General features: G+C 46.1%; 1 protein-coding gene across 2 annotated transcripts in view; it reads right to left on the bottom strand.

The window, feature by feature from the left end:
• RPTOR (regulatory associated protein of MTOR complex 1) overlaps window positions 1-3,002 on the bottom strand; it is a 324,607-nt gene extending 321,605 nt beyond the window's left edge. For both annotated transcript variants that reach the window (XM_086356543.1, XM_086356544.1), the window contains exon 1: window positions 1,935-3,002. In XM_086356543.1, coding sequence (XP_086212669.1) covers window positions 1,935-2,096 — 162 coding nt within the window. In that variant the 5' untranslated portion in view covers window positions 2,097-3,002. The remainder of the gene's footprint in view (window positions 1-1,934) is intronic.
• Window positions 3,003-20,738: the final 17,736 nt, after the last annotated feature.

Raw genomic sequence — 20,738 nt, 5'->3', positions numbered from 1 at the left:
AAAGAAAGAGAAAGGGAGACCTGGCCAGGCTCAGCTGCCCCTTGAGCTGCACCCTGTGCTCTTTGGAGCCCCACTGATCCCACCCTCCAGAAAGTCAGAAACGAGTCAAACCTCAGCTGCAATTTGTCTCTGAATCTGCACCATTATTCTCCTTCTACCTGGCTTTTTTATACTACCTCTCAACTCTCAGCATCATTTGGATTTGCACCCTTCGTCCCAGTAGAATGTACTGAAAAAGCCCCCTGAGGGTCTAACCAGGGAAAAGAGATTACAAGGATGGCCAGATGCCAAGTTCTCAGAAACAACTAAAAAGGTTAGCTGCTGATATTTTTTCTTTATTAAACAACTTGCAAAGGCTGGATACTTTCTCAGCTAGCTCTAAGTCACAATCTCAGTAACTACTCAGACTCCCAAAACTTTTCTTCCTCTTAATAACCTATGAGTAGCTTATCAGGGAATGTTGATCATTCACAAGTTGTTTTAAATAAAAGGTCAAAAATGAATCCATTAATCAGTTTTGAACAGTTTAAGTATGTTTTAAACCTGTTTAACAGTTTAGGAAAACTACATTTCAAAAGAAAAAAAAAAGCCCTTCAATTAGAATGAAAAAAGATTTCAGTTACTTTTTAGAATAAATCTTTTCATATATGGACAGCAACCACAAAAGCTTTAAACCACGTAATTAGTACTAAAGCGGAATAAGACAGACTTTATACAATCTTTTCCAATGACCATCTCTGTTACTCCCTAAACTACTTTTGGATGAAACAGATTTTCCTGACCTTTTGGGCATGCTCAGTAGCTCAGTCCTGTCTGACTGCAATCTCATGGGCTGTAGCCCACCAGGCTCCTCTGTCCACGGGATTTTCCAGGCAAGAATAATGGAGTGTCACTTCCTTCTCCAAACCTTTTGAAGGTACGCCAAATAACAACTGAAGCACTAGTTACTAGTGACTGAATAACTAAAATTACCATAAGGGTAATTGTATATATGTTCAACATCATATACTGAAAACAACCATCTTATATAAGCATATCCATCAGCCCAGAGCAAGCACACTACATGATAATACCAACTACCCTTCTTAGGCTAAAAAGTTCAAATAAATAAAGACAGTCTTGAAGCAGAAAACAAAACACAAAAAGACAAATTATAAATACGTATGGGTGACACAGTCCCACCCTTTTGCTCTGGAGACCAGGAAATAGATGGTGGTTGAACAAAATTGACTTTCTTTCCTAGCAGCCTGGGTCACTATCCACATTCCAACACCATAAGGAACCACTATTAGACCCAAGTTCCAACTCCTCATACTCTACTATTAGAGAAATTCTGCCTCCAAGTAATAGTAACAGGACATGACATAAAAGGAGCAAAGCCTAGATTCAAGACAAATTGCTTAGAAGGCTTTGGTAAAGTTCATTGTAACTTTAAAACAACTTTGCATTAATTTGTTACTAGCTGAACATTTGCCAGTAATCTTGTTTCCTAGCATACTATATTAGACTTCTGCATTCTACCTAGCTTGGACCAAAAAAAAAAAAAGTAATCTAGCTACTAAAAGTAGACCTACCACGTGGGGACAAATATTACATCCCAAGTTGTCTTTCCTCTAAGTGTTAACAGTACTAAGTATATCCAAAAAAGCATGCAAATACTTGCAACGCTGTATTTTCTAACTTGTGTAACTTTCATTGTCTGAATTAGAACTTCCTTTGAATCTAATTAACACTATCCAGTGAATAACTACTAACCAAAACAGCCTTTTCCATTTACAACCAAAACTGGAGTCTGAAATGATTTGTGCTTTTTAGTTGACCGGCAACATGTGTCTGGGAAAAAATATCGCCGCTCTACCAAGGACATACTTCTGGCTCTGAACTTTCTTGAAAAAACTACCCAGGTCCAAGGGGCGCAGGCGCTATCCACTTACCCGATCCTTCATCCTCCAGCTCTGAGCTAAGGATTTGGAGCCTTCGATTTTCTCACAGTGCCTCTTTTTCATAAAAGCCAAAGGCAGGTTCCAGTCTGTAAGGTCAGCTTCATCTTCCTCCCCGAGTCCCAAGAGAGGCGACTGCAGCATCTCGGACTCCATGAGCGGGGGAGGGGGTGGGGGAGTCCTGGGCAGCAAACGCTCGAGAACCTCCAGCCTTGAAAACTAGTGTGTACCAGAATGGGTGAAATAAGAAACAGAAAAGGGGGAAGTAGAAAAAGAAATGGGTGGAGAGAGTGTGGAGACCCTCACTCAGGCAAAGTCTGAGATTCTTCTCTCTAACTCTGCGCGGGAAGTCGGAGGGGGTGGCAAGAAGGGTGGGAAATGAGGGAACCAAGAGGCTCCGCACAGACACACACACGCCCCCAGTTCCCAAGCCACCGGCTGCTTCTGAGGGCGTCAGTTCCCAGAGGGGCTGCGAGCGGAGCTGTCAAAGGCGTGCGAGACTCCAGGCCTCACGATGACCCTGCTCTCGGCCTCCAACGTCTCAGCCGATCCGAGGACAGGCAGGCCGCCAGCTCTTGGTGCCGATTCGCCGACTGGGCTGAGGTCTTCGGCCGAGGGGATGAGGTTCAGAGCGCCTGAGGTCTCCTGCAGCCACTCTCAGCCCTGCGGGTCGCGCACTTGCCGGAGCTGCTGCAACCAGAGCCAGGACCGGCCCATCGTGCTCGCCCGCAGCCGGCTCCTCAGCCCTGGGTCCGCGCGGCCTGGCCGGTTCTGGCCTCCAGCCCTATGGCTCTCGCCCGTCTGAGAACGAGTCTTGAGAGACAGGCTACACAGAGCTGCGGAAAAGACGGGTAATGTGGGCTTATTGGGTTTGGGGAGTTTTGCCCTCTGGTTTCAAGCTACAGTGAAACTCCGCTCATCAGCACATCAAGGAGGACGCCATATTGCCAAGACCCAGCATGCAGCGCGATCTACGGCGTGGGTAACAAGCCAAACTTCTTCAGAGCGTTCCGGCCGCGCTTCCCAAGAGGCGACGAGAGAAGTCTCCGCCCCCCTGTTACCATCGTTACCACAATTCAGCTTGCTAGTTTATAGCTTTTCGTTCAATAGATGCGTCACATCAAAGTCAGTCCTATAAATGAAACTGTGTTAATTTAATTAATTTTGAAAAAATCTTTATTATTACAAGTAGACCTACATCCTTCTGAAATTAAAGGAATCGACCCCTTGTTTTTTCCAGATTTTGAAAAAGCAAAATTCTTCCGAAAGAATCATTGATAATATTACAAAGGAATATAGTATCGGACGCGCGGTTGGGAGGAGACGTACTATCCTCCACAGTATCAATCAGATTCTTTTTCTTTTTAAGGAACACTGAGCGAAAAAATTAATTTTGACAATTGTAATTTTTTGTTTAATCCATTTATTTTCTGAGCGGTTTATTCTTGTTTGAATGTAGCTTTACTTAAAAACAACTAAAAGCTATAGATCTCTACGCGTGGATCGCCTCCTGCACTACTTTATTGCTCTATTCCGTAAACATTCCGTGTTTACAGTGTGTGAGAATGTGTCCATGCAAAGGGAATATAAACCCCAAGCAGCATGCAATGCCTGTCTTCAATAAACATAGTGCCTAGTGAGACACACATGTAACCATTAGATAAAGTATGGCTGGGGGGAGGGGGGGGGGCGCGGCGGCGGTGCAGGAAGATTGGCAGGTAGGCTGGTCTTCCCCTCTGCATTTAAGCTTTGAGGTAAGGCCCACGTGTATCTGCATCTCAACTGTATCACTTTCCATGCCTGTGACAACCTTGGTCCATTCCTTAACTAGTTCAGCCTCACTTTCTTCAACTATAATCTGGGTTAATATAATACCCACCTTGAAGGGTAAAATTAACCTGTGTAGGAGTCTGGTATATGGTGAGTGTCCAATACAATGCCAGCAATGATGGGTGTATACTAGAGGGAAATCCAGCAGCCCTGTGTGCTTTGTTAATCTAAAAGAATCAGGCTCTCAAAGAGACCCTCTTTCTCAGTATGGTTTCCTAGGGCTTTGACACGATGTCAAAGTCCATATCAAAATCCCAAGGGCAGGTATTTCCCTGGCGGTCCAGTGGTTAAGATTTTGTCTTCCAATGGAGGGGGTGCAAGTTCAATCCATGGTTAGGGAGCTAAGAGTTACATGCCAAATGGCCAAAATACCAGAACATAAACAACAGAAACAGTATTGTAACAAATTCAATAAAGACTTTAAAAATGGTCCACATAAAATAATAATAATAATAATTTTTTAAAGATAACTGATTTACCAAAATCCAAACAGCATTTGTGTTCCTTTCAACATCTGAGTAAATAGTGCAATCCAAAATCATTCTCACCTAGCACATAGCAGGCATTTAATTAAAATTCTTGGATTAAAACATTACCATTCTAAACATTTGTTCAGTTATTACATCCTCATGAGCCCCATTCTCCCATGAAAACTCAAGGCAAATTCACCAGAACACAATATCTTCCTTTTTCCTTGCTCTCAATGTTGGCAAAATGTCCCCCACTGTCATCAGCAGAGGCTTCAGGACTGCAGGGTCCTGAGAAGATCCCGCTCTCACCTAAGGGCAGTGTAACTCCAGCTCTGCCTGTCACCTGCAGCATACAACAGTGAAGGCCAAGGTCCCCAGGCACTCTTTCAGGAAGTCTCAGCTACAGGAGAGTGGCAGCATTAAGCCCATTCATTCCCAACTAGCCCTGTGACATGGGCATCAGTGAAAGTCACTCAGTCATGTCCGACTCTTTGCGACCCCATGGACTACAGTCCATGGAATTCTCCAGGCCAGAATATTGGAGTGGGTAGCCTTTCCATTTCTCCAGGGGATCTTCCCAACCCAGGCATTGAACCCAGGTCTCCTGCATTGCAGGCTGACTCTTTACAAGCTGAGCCACAAGGGAAGCCCAAGAATACTGTAAGTGGGTAGCTTATCCCTTCTCCAGCGGATCTTCCGGACTCAGGAATCGACTGGGGTCTCCTGCATTACAGGCACATTCTTTACCAACTGAGCTATCAGGGAAGCCGGTGACATGGGAAAGCCACTTAATCTGTGTGGGAATTTCCTGACCTATGAAGTATGTCACCTGGGGAAATCCACGCAGCTTGTCTGACATTCTAAGTGAAGGTAGTAGTGGAGCCGGTGGAACCCAAACGTGGCAGGTTGTCAGAATTACCTGGGAAATGATTTTAAAATTAATTTGCCTGAGTCCCAGCTCAGACATACTGAATCATGGGGAAAGGGAGGACAGAGATTCAGAATCTCTATTTTTAATCAGATAACCCTGACAATAATTTAAAATCAGTCAGATTTTAATATCAGTCAGTGTCCAGGGGACACTGGACAATATTCTCGCTAAGGATATCAGGCAATAGTCTCCTCCAGTGATTCCATTCCAGCCTAGTGGTGGACCCTCAATAACTGTTTGTACTGAATTGGGGTGGGTTGCCATGCCCTCCTCCAGGGATCTTCCACAGGATCCCGTTTCTTACGTCTCCTGCATTGGCAGGCGGGTTCTTTACCACTAGTGCCACCTGGGAAGCCCCAAATAAATGAAACAATTATCCAATCTTTCATCTATTACATCAGAACAAGACTCACCCTCTCCCCTGAACTACATTACGAAACACCCTCTAGTGTTTTACAAATGTGACCCCAGAACCTAGAGACATTTGGGGTCCATGTACTGGACTGAGGATTTGATACATACATTCTGTCCCCAGCCCACCACCAATTCCTAAAGAATTTCCAGTCTCTGCCCTCCTCTGTCCACAGTCTTCACATCTGAGACAAGAAAACTTTTATTTTTTGGCCTCACAGCTGGCAGGATTTTAGTTCCTCCACGAGGGATCGAACTCACATCCCTTGCTTTGGAAACACAGAGTCTTAATCACTGGACCACCAGGGAAATCCCAGGCAAGAGAAACTTAAAGGTGAACCTCCAAGGACACTTCAGCATCAAAATTCTGTTATTCATGTAAAAACCAGAAAGGGGCTGGTGAAAGCCCAACTCCCAACCTGAAGGTTCAAGAAGGGGCTTGAATCATTTCACATTTAAAAGAAACCTCTTCCCAGTGTTGTCGTGAGAGACTCTATTCGAGTCCCAGATAAGCATTTGGAAGCTTGACTCCAGGTTTCTGGAAGGCAGGGAACGCCGATGACTAATGACAGGCTGGAAATTCAAGGGCTAACGTTTCTCACCTGGGTGATCTCATTACCGCGACGTGTGATCCGCAGCCGCTTGGGCCTGCAGTTTGGGTTCCCAATGTCTCCAATTCCTCACAAGCAAGGACATTTCCTGCTTGCCACAAAGCCTCTAAATAAGATACTTTAATCATGAAAACAAGTTCTACAAATCTCAAAAAATGTGTGAAACCTGATTTGATTCGAGCTGTGGAAGGGGAGAGGGTGTTGATGATATCCCACTGGGAGTGAACATCAAGCTGCAATGTGGAACTGGGAGAGAGAAAGGGCTTTTAGGACCAGCTCTGATGTGAAACATAGCAACTAAACCACCACCACCACCACTGATGTGAAACAAACAATAACCTTTGACCTTCAGGTACAGAAAGGGGAGTGCTATATGCCAAGTTGCTTTAGTCATGTCCGACTCTTGGCGACCCTATAGACTGTAGCCCACCAGACTCCTCCTCTGTCCATGGATTCTCCAGGCAAGAATACTAGAATAGGTTGCCATTTCCCCCTCAGGGGATCTTTCCGATTCAGGGATCGAATTCGTGTCCCTTATGTCTCCAGCATTGGCAGGTGGGTTCTTTACCACTAGCACCACCTGGGAAGCCCAGAAACGAGGGATCTTGTCTTATAATATGAAGGTGGAGCAGAAGACCCCTTAAAACCCTAAATCTCAGATTATTTGGCAACCAGAAGCCAAAGAAACTGCAAAATGAACAAAGAACAAATATAAATAAAACCTGAGTGTGTGGGTCAAATACAACACAGGTCAGGGATAAATCTAGGGGCAAATTTGGGAGAACAGCCAGGGCAGGGAGAGGGTCTGAATAGATGCCTCGGGAACACAGCACGTTGCCCAGGAAGAACCAAGGAGGCTGGGTTTTCACAGCCTCCAAGCTCAGCGGCTGGCTCATCTTCTCTCAAAACACAAGACCATCATAGCCGAGGTATTCCATTTGCAGCAGGATAGCCTGCGTTCCATCCTCCAATATTGCAGTTCCTCTGCTAAATCAATCAAGGGCATTGAATGTGTTTTGTCATCAAGAATCAGAAGCAAGCCTGGAGGTCAAGCAACTTGAGAAAACCGGGTGCTTCGCTGAGTTATTGTTTTCCATGCAGGGAGACAGGCCAGCTCCTCTCCTTTCCAGAGAAGTCTGTGCTTAGCTTAAAAGAAACCAAAATAGATATAAAGTACTTTGCTTTTTGTCTGAGCATCATTACTCTGTTTTTAGCAGACTCCAAGCCACCCCTCTCTGCAGGTCAGATGTTTTGTTGACAGCAAAGTGAGAAGAGAGAAAGAGAAGTAACATCACCCACAGTCAGAGACACAGGCTGCAAGAACCCAAATGAACCTGCCTCTCTCTCTGCCCATCCCACCGTCTAAAGATATGGCAGTGTTTGCGTATGCAATTTCACCTCCTATTGCACATCTTTCTATTTTATGTACTAATTTTTTTTACAGGTAAGTAAGATTGAGCAAGTAAGGTTTAGAGATGCAGAAACAAACGTTATTCCATTTTTTTAAGGCCTCCCTAGTGGCTCAGTGGTAAAGAATCCACCTTCCAATGTAGGAGACACAGGTTCGATTCCTGATCCAGGAAGATCCCACATGCCGAGGAGCAACTAAGTTCTTGCATCACAAATATTGAGCCTGTGCTCTGGAGCCTGGGAGCCGCAACAACTGAGCCAGCATGCCTAGAGCCTGTGCTCTGAAATAAGAGAAACGATCGCACTGAGAAGCCTGCACACCCCAACCAGAGAGCAGTCCCCGCTTGCCGCAACCACAAAAATGCCTGCACGGCAACAAAGACTCAGCATAGCCAAAAATGAGTAAATAAGTATTTTTTTAAAAAACGGGGGTGATCCCTGAGTAGCAGGGGGATATGGTAAAAGATGTCTCTTAGTAAATAAAGTTCACCCACTATCCACACTTCTTTCAGAATTGAGAATGTTTGCCTATCCTCAGCCTTGAAGAGCCAGCTCATAAGGAAACACAGAAGAAAGGGAACAGAAGTGGATCCATCACTCCCAGACCTTTCCTTCCCACTCTGGAGGCTGTCTGTGGAGGGGGGTGAAGAGCTGTCTGGGGACCCTAGAATTGGGAGCAAGATGAGGAGTGATGGAGTTGGAAGGAAACATGCCTCTGACTCAGTTGGGCTTGGCTTGCAACACAGGCCATGAGCTCCAAGTCTTCCCCGGGCCAGACACTACGATCCACCGCTCTTGTGAGAAGGGACAAAAGCCAGTGTCTTTCCCGGGTCACAAGTTCATTTATGTGAGCCTCTTCTTCCTCTCTCAAGACCCAGAAGTAGAATCACTGAGATATGGTCTATGCCCAGGGCAGATAGAGTGTTCCAAAAGAAAAAAGAGGGAGAAAAGGAAAGCTTTTATGATAGAGTCAATACTGAAAAAAAATTTGTTAGCCAATCAAAAATATGCAAACGGAATTTTGTAACCTTTTATTTTAATAACATTGCTTACAATAAGATTCTACTTTTTATGAAAACACAAATAATATAACCACTGTCTCTTTATAAATTTCCCACTTATTATTTTATATAATATGCACATCTCACCAATGATTCTCAGGTTCTCAGCGAGCATGAGGTCCTGGGGGAGCCAAGGCTAACCCAGCCATTGCCTCTGCCTTTAATAGAGGGATTAGAGACTGTTTCAGTAACTAAAATACTGCAATCCTGAGAGTGAATGTTTGTGGAGAGCCAAGTCCCTTTCATGGGAATTAACTCCTTTAATCCTCCTAATAACCTCCGTTAAGGTTCCTGTTTTAGATCCATTTTACCAGTAAGAAACTTGAGGCAGAGAACAGTTAAATAGCTGCCCTCAAGATCTCCCTGCTGGCCTGGGCTGGGTCAGAGTCCAACCAGCGTGTCTCAGGCCAGGACTTGGGAGGCATGAGAATCTCCTCGGGCCCCTGGGAGTCACAAAGACCAAAGTTCAAATCCTCACTCTGGTGTTTCTGTGCCCTGAGGTCCTGGGAGAGGTGCTGAATGTACCCCAGCCCCAGTTTCATGTGTAAAATAGGGAAAGTAATAGTTTCTGTTTTGTAGCACTATTATGGGGTTCCCTGGTGGCTCAATGGTAAAGAATCCGCCAGCCAATGCAGGAGACACAGGTTTGATCCCTGGGTCAGGAAGGTCTCCTGGGGAAGGAAATAGCAATGCTACAGGAGGTGGTGATCAAAACCATCCTCAAGAAAAAGAGAAAAGAAGAGAAGGAGAAAAGGAAAGGTACACCCATCTGAAAAGGCAAAGGAGAAAAGGAAAGGTACGCCCATCTGATTTGGAGAAGGAAATGGCAACTAAATCCAGTGCTCTTGCTTGGAGAATCCCAGGGACGGGGGAGCATCATGGGCTGACGTCTATGACACAGAGTCGGACACGACTGAAGTGACTTAGCAGCAGCAGCACCAGTATTTTAGCCTGGGAAATACTACGGACAGAGGAGCCTGGTGAGGCTGCAGTCCATGGGGTCTCAAAAGAGTCTGACATGACTTGTAGCTGTTGTTTAGTCACTCAGTCCTGTCCGACTCTTTTGCAACCCCATAGACCACAGCCTGCCAGACTCCTCTGTCCAAGGGATTTCCCAGACAAGAATACTGGAGTGTGTCGTTATTTTCTTCTCCAGGGGATCTTACTGATGCAGGGATCCAACCAGCGTCTCCTGCATTGGCAGGCAGGTTCTTCACTACTGAGCCACCAGGGAAGCCCTGGATATGACTTAACGACTAAAACAAACAAACAAGAGATGTTTTTTAAGTGTCAAATCAACTAGTGCCAGGCACACAATAAGCACTCAATAAAGGCTGTTTTTATTAACAAGCTGCTATAAGAATAAATTTCATCTAGGGTGATTAAAAAGGCTTCATGGAAAACACAGCATATGTGCCTGAGCCTCAAAAGTGGATTTCTTCTTTTTTTTTTTTGAATAATTTAAATTGGTTTTTTTTCCAAATGAAAAGTTTACACTTGGGATGAGAAGGCAAGGTCAGAATGGGATGTCTCGTTCTTCACAGGAGATGTCAGTGGATCAGAACGTAAGCTGATTTTTAAAGAGTAAAGAAAGACACTGTAAACATGCCATGTAGAAATGCTGGTCTGAATGTCAGAAGAAACAGCCCAACATTTGGACCATCTGCTCCAAGGGCATGGACCACCACCCTCCCTGCATTATAATCCCAGAAGTATTATTGGACATTTTAAACAGTATCACATAGTATTTGACAACTTTTCTTAAATTTTAAAAATTAAAGTAATAAATATTTGTTGGAGGAAATTGGAAAATGTCAAAAAGAATGAAGGAAAAAAATCAAAATTACCCATCAGTTCACAGTCCAGGTTTCCCATAAACTGTTTCCATTTTATGTATTTCCTTTCTGCCTTTTCTTTCTGACATACATATATTTAAAATCATATTTGCTTATTACATTTAAAAGTAACATTATTCTGAAACATTATTTTGAAGGTAAACACTTTTAATTCTATTGCACACATAACTGCTCTTAATATTTTTTTGTATAGCCTTTCAGTATATATTATAAATGGACATACTTATTTGTAAGGTTTTACAAAAAAGAATCATTCAATTTTATATAAACACTATGTAACAAAACATTTCATTTTGTGACTTTTCACATAGCAGAAACATTTTCCCCAGTCTATACTTCCTAGCTTTCTGCAAATCAACATCATTCATGGTTGCATGTACCCCCAGCACAGAAAGTAACTGAAAAATGTGGAAGGGTGACCCACAGAGAAGGATTTTAATTAAAAAAATTTTTTTATCATGGGCTCCACCCTTGGGGCCGCTGCCTTTAAGTCAGGACTTTCTCAACAGGCTAGAACTTTGATTACAAAGATAGAAGGCAAACACCCTCCCATTCCAAAAATGTTTTTGGAATCATTTGGAATCATTTACAAATCATTTCCAAAAACGTCCTTAGGGATCTTGTGGCTTTTGGAAACTTTGGAAGGCTCTTAAATATTTTAGTATTAATTAGAATAATTATTGTAATAACAATGGCTATCATAGCATACTTCCTAAAGGCCAAACCCTGTTCTAAGCACTTCACACATTTTAACTCAATACCTACAACACACCTATTGCCCCATTTTACAGATAAGGAAGCTGAGGCCAAGGCAAGGCTACACAGCTAACAAGTGACAGTATGTGGATTCAAACCAGCAGATTCCCAAATTTTGCTACATCAGAATCACCTGGGAGGTGGGGGATCTTTAAAGGTCTAATGTTCAGGCTCAGCAGTCTGGAGCCCCCAAGTATTCCCAGTGCTGAGAAATGAGGGACCCATGTCCTCAAGGCCTAAGTTGTTCCCCCTTTTTTTTTTTTTTTGCATTTATTAGTATTTTTTAGTTTTTGGCTGTGCCTTGTGGCATGCAGGATCTTAGTTCCCCAAACAGGGATGGAACCAGTGCCCCCTGCAGTGGAAGCATGGAGTCTTAACCACTGGACCACCTAGGAAGTCCCAAGGCCTGAGTTATTAGCCACTGTGTTAACCACACCCAGGGGCTTATTTCCAGCTTGCTGGTGCCAGCATGGAGGCAGTGACATGGTCTTGTGAAAAAGCGTGATTTGGTCCAGCTTTGGAGAAATGTGCTGTTGTGGTGTCTAGGCTGTGCCATCTATAGCTGTGGGTGAGGGCTGCTCTAAAACTGGGAGCAAGCTGGCCAGAGGGGGCTCATGGTGGGCTGGATTAGGTCTTAGCGGGTGACTGGGTATCCTGGTTTCCTGGGGCAGCCTGGGCTGTGCCTTCTGCCTGAACATGTTATTAACAGTGCTCTCTTACATTCCCTAAATGTCCTGGTTTGGATGACAAACTACAGTCACCCTAGCTTTACCAGCTCTCATGGGACCCTATACTTTCTACTCATGGCATATAGGATCAGAGATCAGAACAGATCAGTCGCTCAGTCGTGTCCGACTCTTTGCGACCCCATGAATCGCAGCATGACAGGCCTCCCTGTCCATCACCAACTTCCAGAGTTCACTCAGACTCACGTCCATCGAGTCAGTGATGCCATCCAGCCATCTCATCCTCTGTCGTCCCCTTCTCCTCCTGCCCCCAATTCCTCCCAGCATCAGAGTCTTTTCCAATCAGTCAACTCTTCGCATGAGGTAGCCAAAGTACTGGAGTTTCAGCTTTAGCATCATTCCTTCCAAAGAAATCCCAGGGCTGATCTCCTTTAGAATGGACTGGTTGGATCTCCTTGCAGTCCAAGGGACTCTCAAGAGTCTTCTCCAACACCACACTTCAAAAGCATCAATTCTTCGGTGCTCAGCCTTCCTCACAGTCCAACTCTCACATCCATACGTGACCACAGGAAAAACCATAGCCTTGACTAGACGAACCTTTGTTGGCAAAGTAATGTCTCTGCTTTTGAATATGCTATCTAGATTGGTCATAACTTTTCTTCCAAGGAGTAAGCGTCTTTTAATTTCATGGCTGCAGTCACCATCTGTAGTGATTTTGGAGCCCAGAAAAATAAAGTCTGACACTGTTTCCACTGTTTCCCCATCTATTTCCAATGAAGTGGTGAGACGGGATGCCATGATCTTCGTTTTCTGAATGTTGAGCTTTAAGCCAACTTTTTCACTCTCCTCTTTCACTTTCATCAAGAGGCTTTTCAGTTCCTCTTCACTTTCTGCCATAAGGGTGGTGTCATCTGCGTATCTGGTTATTGATATTTCTCCCGGCAATCTTGATTCCAGTTTGTGTTTCTTCCAGTCTGGCGTTTCTCATGATGTACTCTGCATATAAGTTAAATAAGCAGGGTGACAATATACAGCCTTGACGAACTCCTTTTCCTATTTGGAACCAGTCTGTTGTTCCATGTCCAGTTCTAACTGTTGCTTCCTATGTTTATTTTGAAGTCCTTTTTCCTAACTAATAGAAGCTCCATGAAGACAGGGACCATGTCTTCTGATTCTGCCCTGCAGGCAGCACAGAGCCTGGTTGGGTGGCAGACACACCGGAAGTGTCTGTTGAATGACTCAGATGAGCAAGACCCCAAGGAGTCATGACTGGGGCTGTGCTGGTCGGATGAACACTAGGCACAGACACACTGACCACACTTTAGGGCCACACCAGCTACCGTTACCCCAAAACTGGGTTTGCCTCTTGGTGGGTGTCAAGCCAAAACTCACAACCAATCTAAGAGCAGAAGGTAGGATTTATTACTTGCAAGAAGTAAGGAGAACACTAGTGATCTCTCCCAAAGTGTGCCTCCCTGAACAGCAAAACTCTGTGTGTGTGTGTGTGTGTGTGTATTAGTTGCTCAGCTGTGTCTGACTCTTTGCAATTGTAGGCCTCCTGGTTGCTCTGTCCATGGGATTCTCCAGGCAAGAATACTGGAGTGGATTGCCATTCCCTTCTCCAGGAGATCTTCCCAACCAAGGGATCAAACCCAGCTCTTTCTCCTGCATTGCAGGCAAATTCTTTACCATTTGAGTCACAAGGGAAGCCCAACAGCCAAACTACGGAAGTTTCAAGCCAAGGGTACATGCATATTCATGAAGCGGCTGGAGCACAAGAGAATTCAGCACAGAATTGGGCCAAAAGTCAATGGAGTCCAATCTCTAATGATGGAAGTCAAGAGCAGCAGCAAAGTCAACAAGTCAACATTATGATTCCTTAGGCTCTAGTTAGTCCAGTGGTGGAGTACTCAGGGGGGCTTGGATCCTGCAAAACAGCTCAAGAATGTACTTCAGGGTAATCTTTACTCTTACAACTGGTTTATTACTTCCAGTATAGTTATTTCCCTGGTCTGCTAACAGCTGCTGGTTCTTATCTTCTTTTGTTCCCTTAAAATTATTAACTGCTGCTGCTGCTGCTGCTGCTGCATCGCTTCAGTCATGTCCGACTCTGTGCGACCTCATAGACGGCAACCCACCAGGCTCCCCCGTCCCTGGGATTCTCCAGGCAAGAACACTGGAGTGGGTTGCCATTTTCTTCTCTAAATGTGTGAAAGTGAAAAGTGAAAGTGAAGTCGATCAGTCGTGTCCGACTCTTCGAGACCCCATGGACTGCAGCCTACCAGGCTCCTCCGTGGGACTTTACAGGCAAGAGTACTGGACTCCACTGGAGTGGAGTGCCATTGCCTTCTCCGAAAATCATTAACTACTGAAGCCTATTCTTGTGCGTGGGTGAGCACTGTAGCCAGGCTAAGATCACAAAGTGGTTTAGACCTAAAATGGCTTCTCTTGTGTCAAGAAAGCTGTCATGGCAGTCAGGACCTAAGGTTGGGGACAGAGAGGAACTGAGCCAGTGTGTGCGAAGCCCCTGGGGCAGGCCCAGGAACCCCAGGGTGTTTGCAGGGCTGGGAGCAGCCATCACAGAACACCAGCCAGACAAGGATGGAGGGACATTTAGCTAGATGAGATCATAGTTCTCTTCTTGTGGGAAGCAAATATCAGAAGGCAGAGAACGCAGAAATTTCCATTTATCCATCTGAAATTCAGGTTTCCAGCGAGGACCCTGGATGGCTTTCTGCAGACAGCGCAGCTGCCCAGGCTGGGAGAGGCTTGTCTGGCTGGCTTGTCACAGTGGCAGTTCGGGCTGATGGTTTCAGGAGATGAACGTGGCAGCAGCCGCTCAGAGAAAGCCATCCACGAGGCCATCGGTGCCACCACATATCAGAACACTCTGTTCTAGGTCCAGAATAACCCCCGCCCCCGTGAATTATTCATGCCAGCCACCTTGTGATATGTGATCACATTCCAGGCAGGATGTCAACCAGGGGAAAATTTGTAAATGTAATTTGTATCCTCAATTTTTGTCATAGTTTGGGTCGTTATTTTCCCTTCATAACTCTCCATCTTCCTCCCATATTTTCCCTTCTCGGGTTTTTAATCAGAGGGATCTGTCAAGAGTGACTCAGAAAGTCCCTGCCTTTCCTCGCAATGTGCTCTCCCGTGGCAGAGAGTGCAGCCTCCAATCTCCGAGTTTATGTTTACGATACGTATTTTTATTACCTTTGAGTGAAAGTGATTGCTATGGTTATCTCCTTCTGAAATATATATTTTTCTTTCATTTATTTTGAGTACGGTTTGAATTTTTATGCATCTTTGAATCCCTGTTCCCCAAAGAGGTAGGCGGGGCAGCTGGGACGGGGGTGGGGGGGCCACCGCTCTCCCTGCAGCATGACCGCCCCCTTCACAGCATCCCTAGAGGGATGGTCCTCCCTTCTCTGCTCCACTGGGCACCACCCACTCTCAAGTAAGCCTGAGGAGGGTTTTCCAGGGCCTTCTGAGAACCCAGCTCTCATCAAAGCTAAGGGTTGAGAGACGAAGGTTGAAATGGAAAAAAAAAAAAAAGCAAGCATGTAACTGTCAAGCTGATTTCCACTGGATTAAAACGATCTTTATGATGAGAGATGCGAGGAGGGCCCTAAGCCAACTCAGAAACTCATTTCCAGAACCAGAGGCTGCATCACTGACTTAAAACGGTCCAAGGTTGACAACATAATCAAAGTCAGAACCTCCCCCAATTCGGGTCTCAGGGTTAGTAATTCCCACTTCCCTTTAGCCTTTCAACATAGCCACAGCCATCATGCAATTTCCCCCTGAGCACTTGGTTAGATCACAGAGGTAATGTAATCCAGTGAGAAGGCTGAATTTCTTGTGAGCCAATTTACTTTCCAAAAGAAAGGCAAGTTGGACCTTGGAACCCTTCACTTCAACCTGACACCACCCAGCGCATAGGCCTGTGGAAGAGAGTGGTAGAGTTGGGTACATAATCGTCTGGGCTGTGAGGTGCTCCCATCTCGGGTCTCTGCTCCTCAGATGCTGATGGAAACTAAGGAGGGTAGAGAGTTTGACTGAGGAATCAGAGAAGGTAAAGGTGATGGAGGGCTGGCATGTGTTTCCAGTAGTCTGGAGCGGAGCGAGGCCCAGCCAATTAGACGGGGCAGGGTACCAGCTGCAGGAGCTGGGACTGGGGAGACTTTGGGGACTCTAGGCATAAGCAGGGCCACCTAGGGGCCCTGGTGACATGATATGGGTTAGTGTCGAGGGGGTCATTCTCCAAAAAGCAGCTTGGGTGTATCTGGGAAGCACTCGGGCACAGTAATAGCTTTTCCCCTGAGGGTCCCTGAGAGCTGAGACAGTGATATCAAACCACAGCAGGACAACCAGGAGGGATGACAATCCTCCAGGTGACCATCTTGGTGAGCTCCTTTGAGGCTCCTGGGGACATGGGGCTGTCTTGCTGTAATTTGGGGCAAGGACTGTGGGTCAGGGGCAAGCAGAGGGAGGGACTTCAGGCAACTGCTCTTCTGCAGCTTGTGGCATTGGGTGACACGTGTGAAATGGCTGGATTTACCCCTGTGCTATCACAATAGCTCATGCAAGCCAGCACCAACCTGTTCCCGTACCATTCATGCCGGTGTTCCTCAGCCTTGGCATCACTGACATTCTGGGTAAATGATTCTGCTCTGTTTTTGTTTATATTTTAGCATTTTTTAAACACTGTGGTAAAGATATATAACACTTTGAACTATGCCTAAGTGTATAGTTCAATGGCATTAAGTACATTCATATTATTGTTCAAGAACCTCCAGCATCATCTCCAGGACATTTTTATCTTCCCAAACTGAAACTCTGTCCCTGTGAAACCCTGACTCCCCATTCCCCGCCTCTTCCTAGCTCCTGGCACCCACCATCCTACTCTGTCCCTATGGATTTGACTCCTCTAGGGACATAATGTAGGTGGAATTAGACAGTATTTGTTCTTCTTTGGTTTATTTCACTACGCATGATGTCCTCAAGGTTCATCCAATCTGTAGCAGGTGTCAGGGTTTCCTTCCTTATAAGGCTGAATACTATTCTGGGCAGATGATTCTCTGTTGTGCGGTGTTCTGTACACTGCGGGATGTTTAAAAGCACACCCAGTCTCTACCCACCAGACGCCGGAAGCACTTCACTCCTCTCAATTGTGACAACCCCAAATGACTCCAAAATTTGCCAGACATGCCCCTGGTTGAGAACCACAGCTCTGTGCACGGTCATTTCTGAAGACTTGAGTCTCCCCTTCGTGAACCTGAGCTCCACAGTGGGCCAGGGAAGTGTCCCCTGGCCCCAGCTGCAGCCCAGCTCCCTGACTCCATCAGAAAGTTCCAGCCACACGCACATCCCATGTCAAGATCACTTAATAACATTAGGACAGATTCTCCAAATGGCCATTTTTAATAATTTTTAAAAACCCTCTCTTTTCTTAAATCCACATTAAGCATATGGCAAGCCACGTGCTGGCTGCATCACCTCCTGCAAACTCAATGCTGGCCTCTTGTTTTTCACCTTCCATCTGGGGAGACATAAATCCTACTTAGAGTCAAACCTCAGGAGATGTGCGTAGCATGTACGAGTCAAAGATAAACAGCCTGCTTTGCCCTTGGACACATAAGCTGGATTTTCTCCAGTAATCCAGGCCCTTCTCAGAAACAGCCAAGAGCAAGGAAACTTTTCAACACGATGATCCATAACAACACATATACACACACCAAAAAGAGTGAGTCTGGCAGTCGAGGCAGCTGACAGCCACAATACAGGCAGAATTTCAGCACATTGCTTCCTCCTCCCAGACCCTGCCAACACAGCTCGGGCTGATCCACACAAATTCCACATTTCCACTCAAGCCCCATATAGCTCTGCTAATACCCATCAGCCAGCAGACAAAATCTTTTATTTCCCCATAAGCCTACAACAATAAAAGAAAAAGATGCATTTGCACCAGCTTTGGGAATAGAGGAGAGACACCGGAGGCCCTCAGGATTATCTTGGCAGAGAATGAATTTTGTTGGCACGTGTATGGTTCATCAGGCATTGATTAAGAGTCACAGGATTTGGAGACTGGGATCAATCAGAGCACCTCAGACTGGAAACAAAGAAAACTACCTTCCAGGGCCAGAGGGGAAGCCAGGAGCAGCAGCTGTCCAGCTTTTAGTGGAACATTTCAGAAAAGTGGCAGATTTTTCTCCCATTCTTCCTCCCCCCTTCCCCGTTTCCCCATCCTCTGCCATGTGACCTGCAGCTCTTCCCACAGAGGCAGACATGCTTCCCTGACCCTGGGCCTCAGACTTGGCCTTGAGACTTGATGTGGCCAGTGAAACGCTAGCAGAGTAGCCAAAGCAGGGGCTGGGAATGTGCGAGGGGGTAAATACTCCCCCTTGTTTGCTTCTTTCTCCAGAGCAAGAAGCCAGCCCAGTGAGCCCCCCACCTGAGGAGGGCGAGAAACTCAAGCTGCAGAGTGAGACAGCCTCCAGCCACCCCCAGATCCAGGAGAGTCGGTGCTGCCATGTGAAGCCATGAGTTGGGCTGGGTTGGGTTTTTTTTTTTTTTAATTAATTAACTTATGGCAGCACGCTTCATGCTGTGTGTGGGCTTTCTCTAGTTGTGGTGAGCGAGGGCTATTCTCTAGCTGCGGTGCACAGGCTTCTCATTGCCATGACTTCTCTTGTCTAGGTGCACGGACTTCAGTAGTTGTGTCTCGCAGGCTTAGTTGCCCCATGGCATTTGGGATCTTAGTTCCTGAACCAGGGATTGAAATGATGTCGCCTGCATTGCAAGGCAGATTCTTAACCACTGGACCATCAGGGTAGTTCCTAGGCTGGCTTGTTATGCATTGCTATTGAGCCAACAGCTGACCAATACAGACACTTCAAATCACACTTCAAGGGGTGGGCCTCTGAGGTCTCACTATCATTCTTACAAGGAACTCGCTGACTGCTGCCAATCGGGAAAGCTCAACTTGACAAGGGTGTTGCCTTGTCAATATCATTGTCACTGGACAGTGACATTTCTGCTCTGCTGGCTTTGTGCCTGTCTACCAGGCCGTGGGTGAGCTTGGCCAATGAAACAATCCAAAACAAGTCAGTCCTGGATGCAGCGGCCTGTTGGCTAGTTTGTGACAGCTCTTGAGTCTCCTCTGCATCTCCCTCCCTCCTTGGAATGCTGGGGGAGACACCACTTATGGAGAAGATCAGTCCTGGCACTCAGAGTGTCCACACAACTGAGGACCTTCACAGAGTGAGCGATGGCCATGCCAGAGGCAGGTCGTTTTGGAAAAGGTTAAGCCCCCACTGCAGCCCAGCAGCCCTGATGACCCTACCCTCCTGGCCCTTCTGGTTCCCATCACAAGTGCCCTGTCCTGATGCTTGTACCCCCAGGTTCAGAGAAGCATCACTCAACATCACCAAAAGGTAGAAGCAATTCAAGAGTTCATTGATGGATGAATGGATAAACAAAACGTGGTCCATCCATTCAATGGAATATTATTCAATCATAAAAGGAAGAAAATCCCAACAGGCTGCAATGTGAATGAACCTTAAGGACCTTAAGCTCAGTGAAATCATCAACTCACAGAAAGATAAGTACTGCATGATTCTACTTAGATGAGGTCCCCAGAAGAGTCAAATTCACACAGACAGGGAGAAGAATGGTGGTTTCCAGAGGCTAGGGGGGTGGGAATGGGGGTCTATCGTGTAATGGACACAGAGTTCTAATTTGGGATGATGACAAAGTTCTGGCGACAGTTGGTGGTGCCGGCTGCACAGCAGTGTGAATGTGCCCAATGCCACTGACTGTACACTTAAAAATGGAAATTGGGGAGTTGTAAATATCTTACTACAACTTTAAAAAAATGACCTGTCCTGTATACCAGCTCCCTGATGCCCAGCTCCCACCTGGCTGTCAGACAGCAAGGTCATCTGGGAAGTGGAACCGTCACATGGTGGGCATGGGGAAGGCACCGCCTCCTGCCAACCTGTCCTCTTTGGTTCCCTTCGGTTTCCACAGCAATCTCCAGCACCCTCGCTGTTTTAACTCAAATGAAGTGACTACTCACGGGGACCACCAGGCGCAGGGGCGGGCCAGTAGGAAGATAGAGGGGTGGAGAGAGTCCTCCAGATGCTCCCCAGAGCCCACAGAGGCAGCAGCACCCCATAGCGACAAATCAGCACGGGGCATGCTTATCACACACTCCACATACTTATTGCACACTCTCAGTGGGAGGGAGGGCTCTTTGTGGCTGGTGTCTGGCTGAAAGCTGGAACTTGAGCAGGTGGGGTCCCAGTTGCGGATCCTCCTCCAGGTTGCTGAGCATGTCAGGGCTCGTCCTTCATGACATCATTCCCATGTTGTCACAGTGTTCTCCTCTTGCTTTAAATGAACAACCTTTGCTTGACCCTGCGGCCCAAGAACTTTCCTCTAAAATTCCGCCAGGCTACGGAGGGCAGATGAGAATGCAGGCTGTAAATCAGCAGCCCTCATGACATTTCGATCCATTAATCCATCAAAAGAAGATTTGCTACCTCTTAGCTCCAGAGAGAGACCAGAAATCCTCTCCCACGATTGCCGGGAGGCTCAGGCACCACAATACTGCTACTCTGCACTTCTGCAGGAATTCGCTGGATGTCCGTGCTCTTCACTGTGCCTGTCACTTGCAGTTGTACCAACATCCCCAACCCAGCGGAAGGAGTTTGTTACCAGGTGCCTTTGCTTGTCCCCAGATTGTTCGTGAGGGAAGAAGCTAATC

This window comes from Bos grunniens, chromosome 19 (genome assembly GCF_055505025.1).
Source record: "Bos grunniens cultivar Pamir isolate PY7600 chromosome 19, Bosgru_T2T1.0, whole genome shotgun sequence".
NCBI classification, from domain to species: Eukaryota; Metazoa; Chordata; class Mammalia; order Artiodactyla; family Bovidae; genus Bos; species Bos grunniens.
This window is presented reverse-complemented; position numbering and strand designations above follow the sequence as displayed.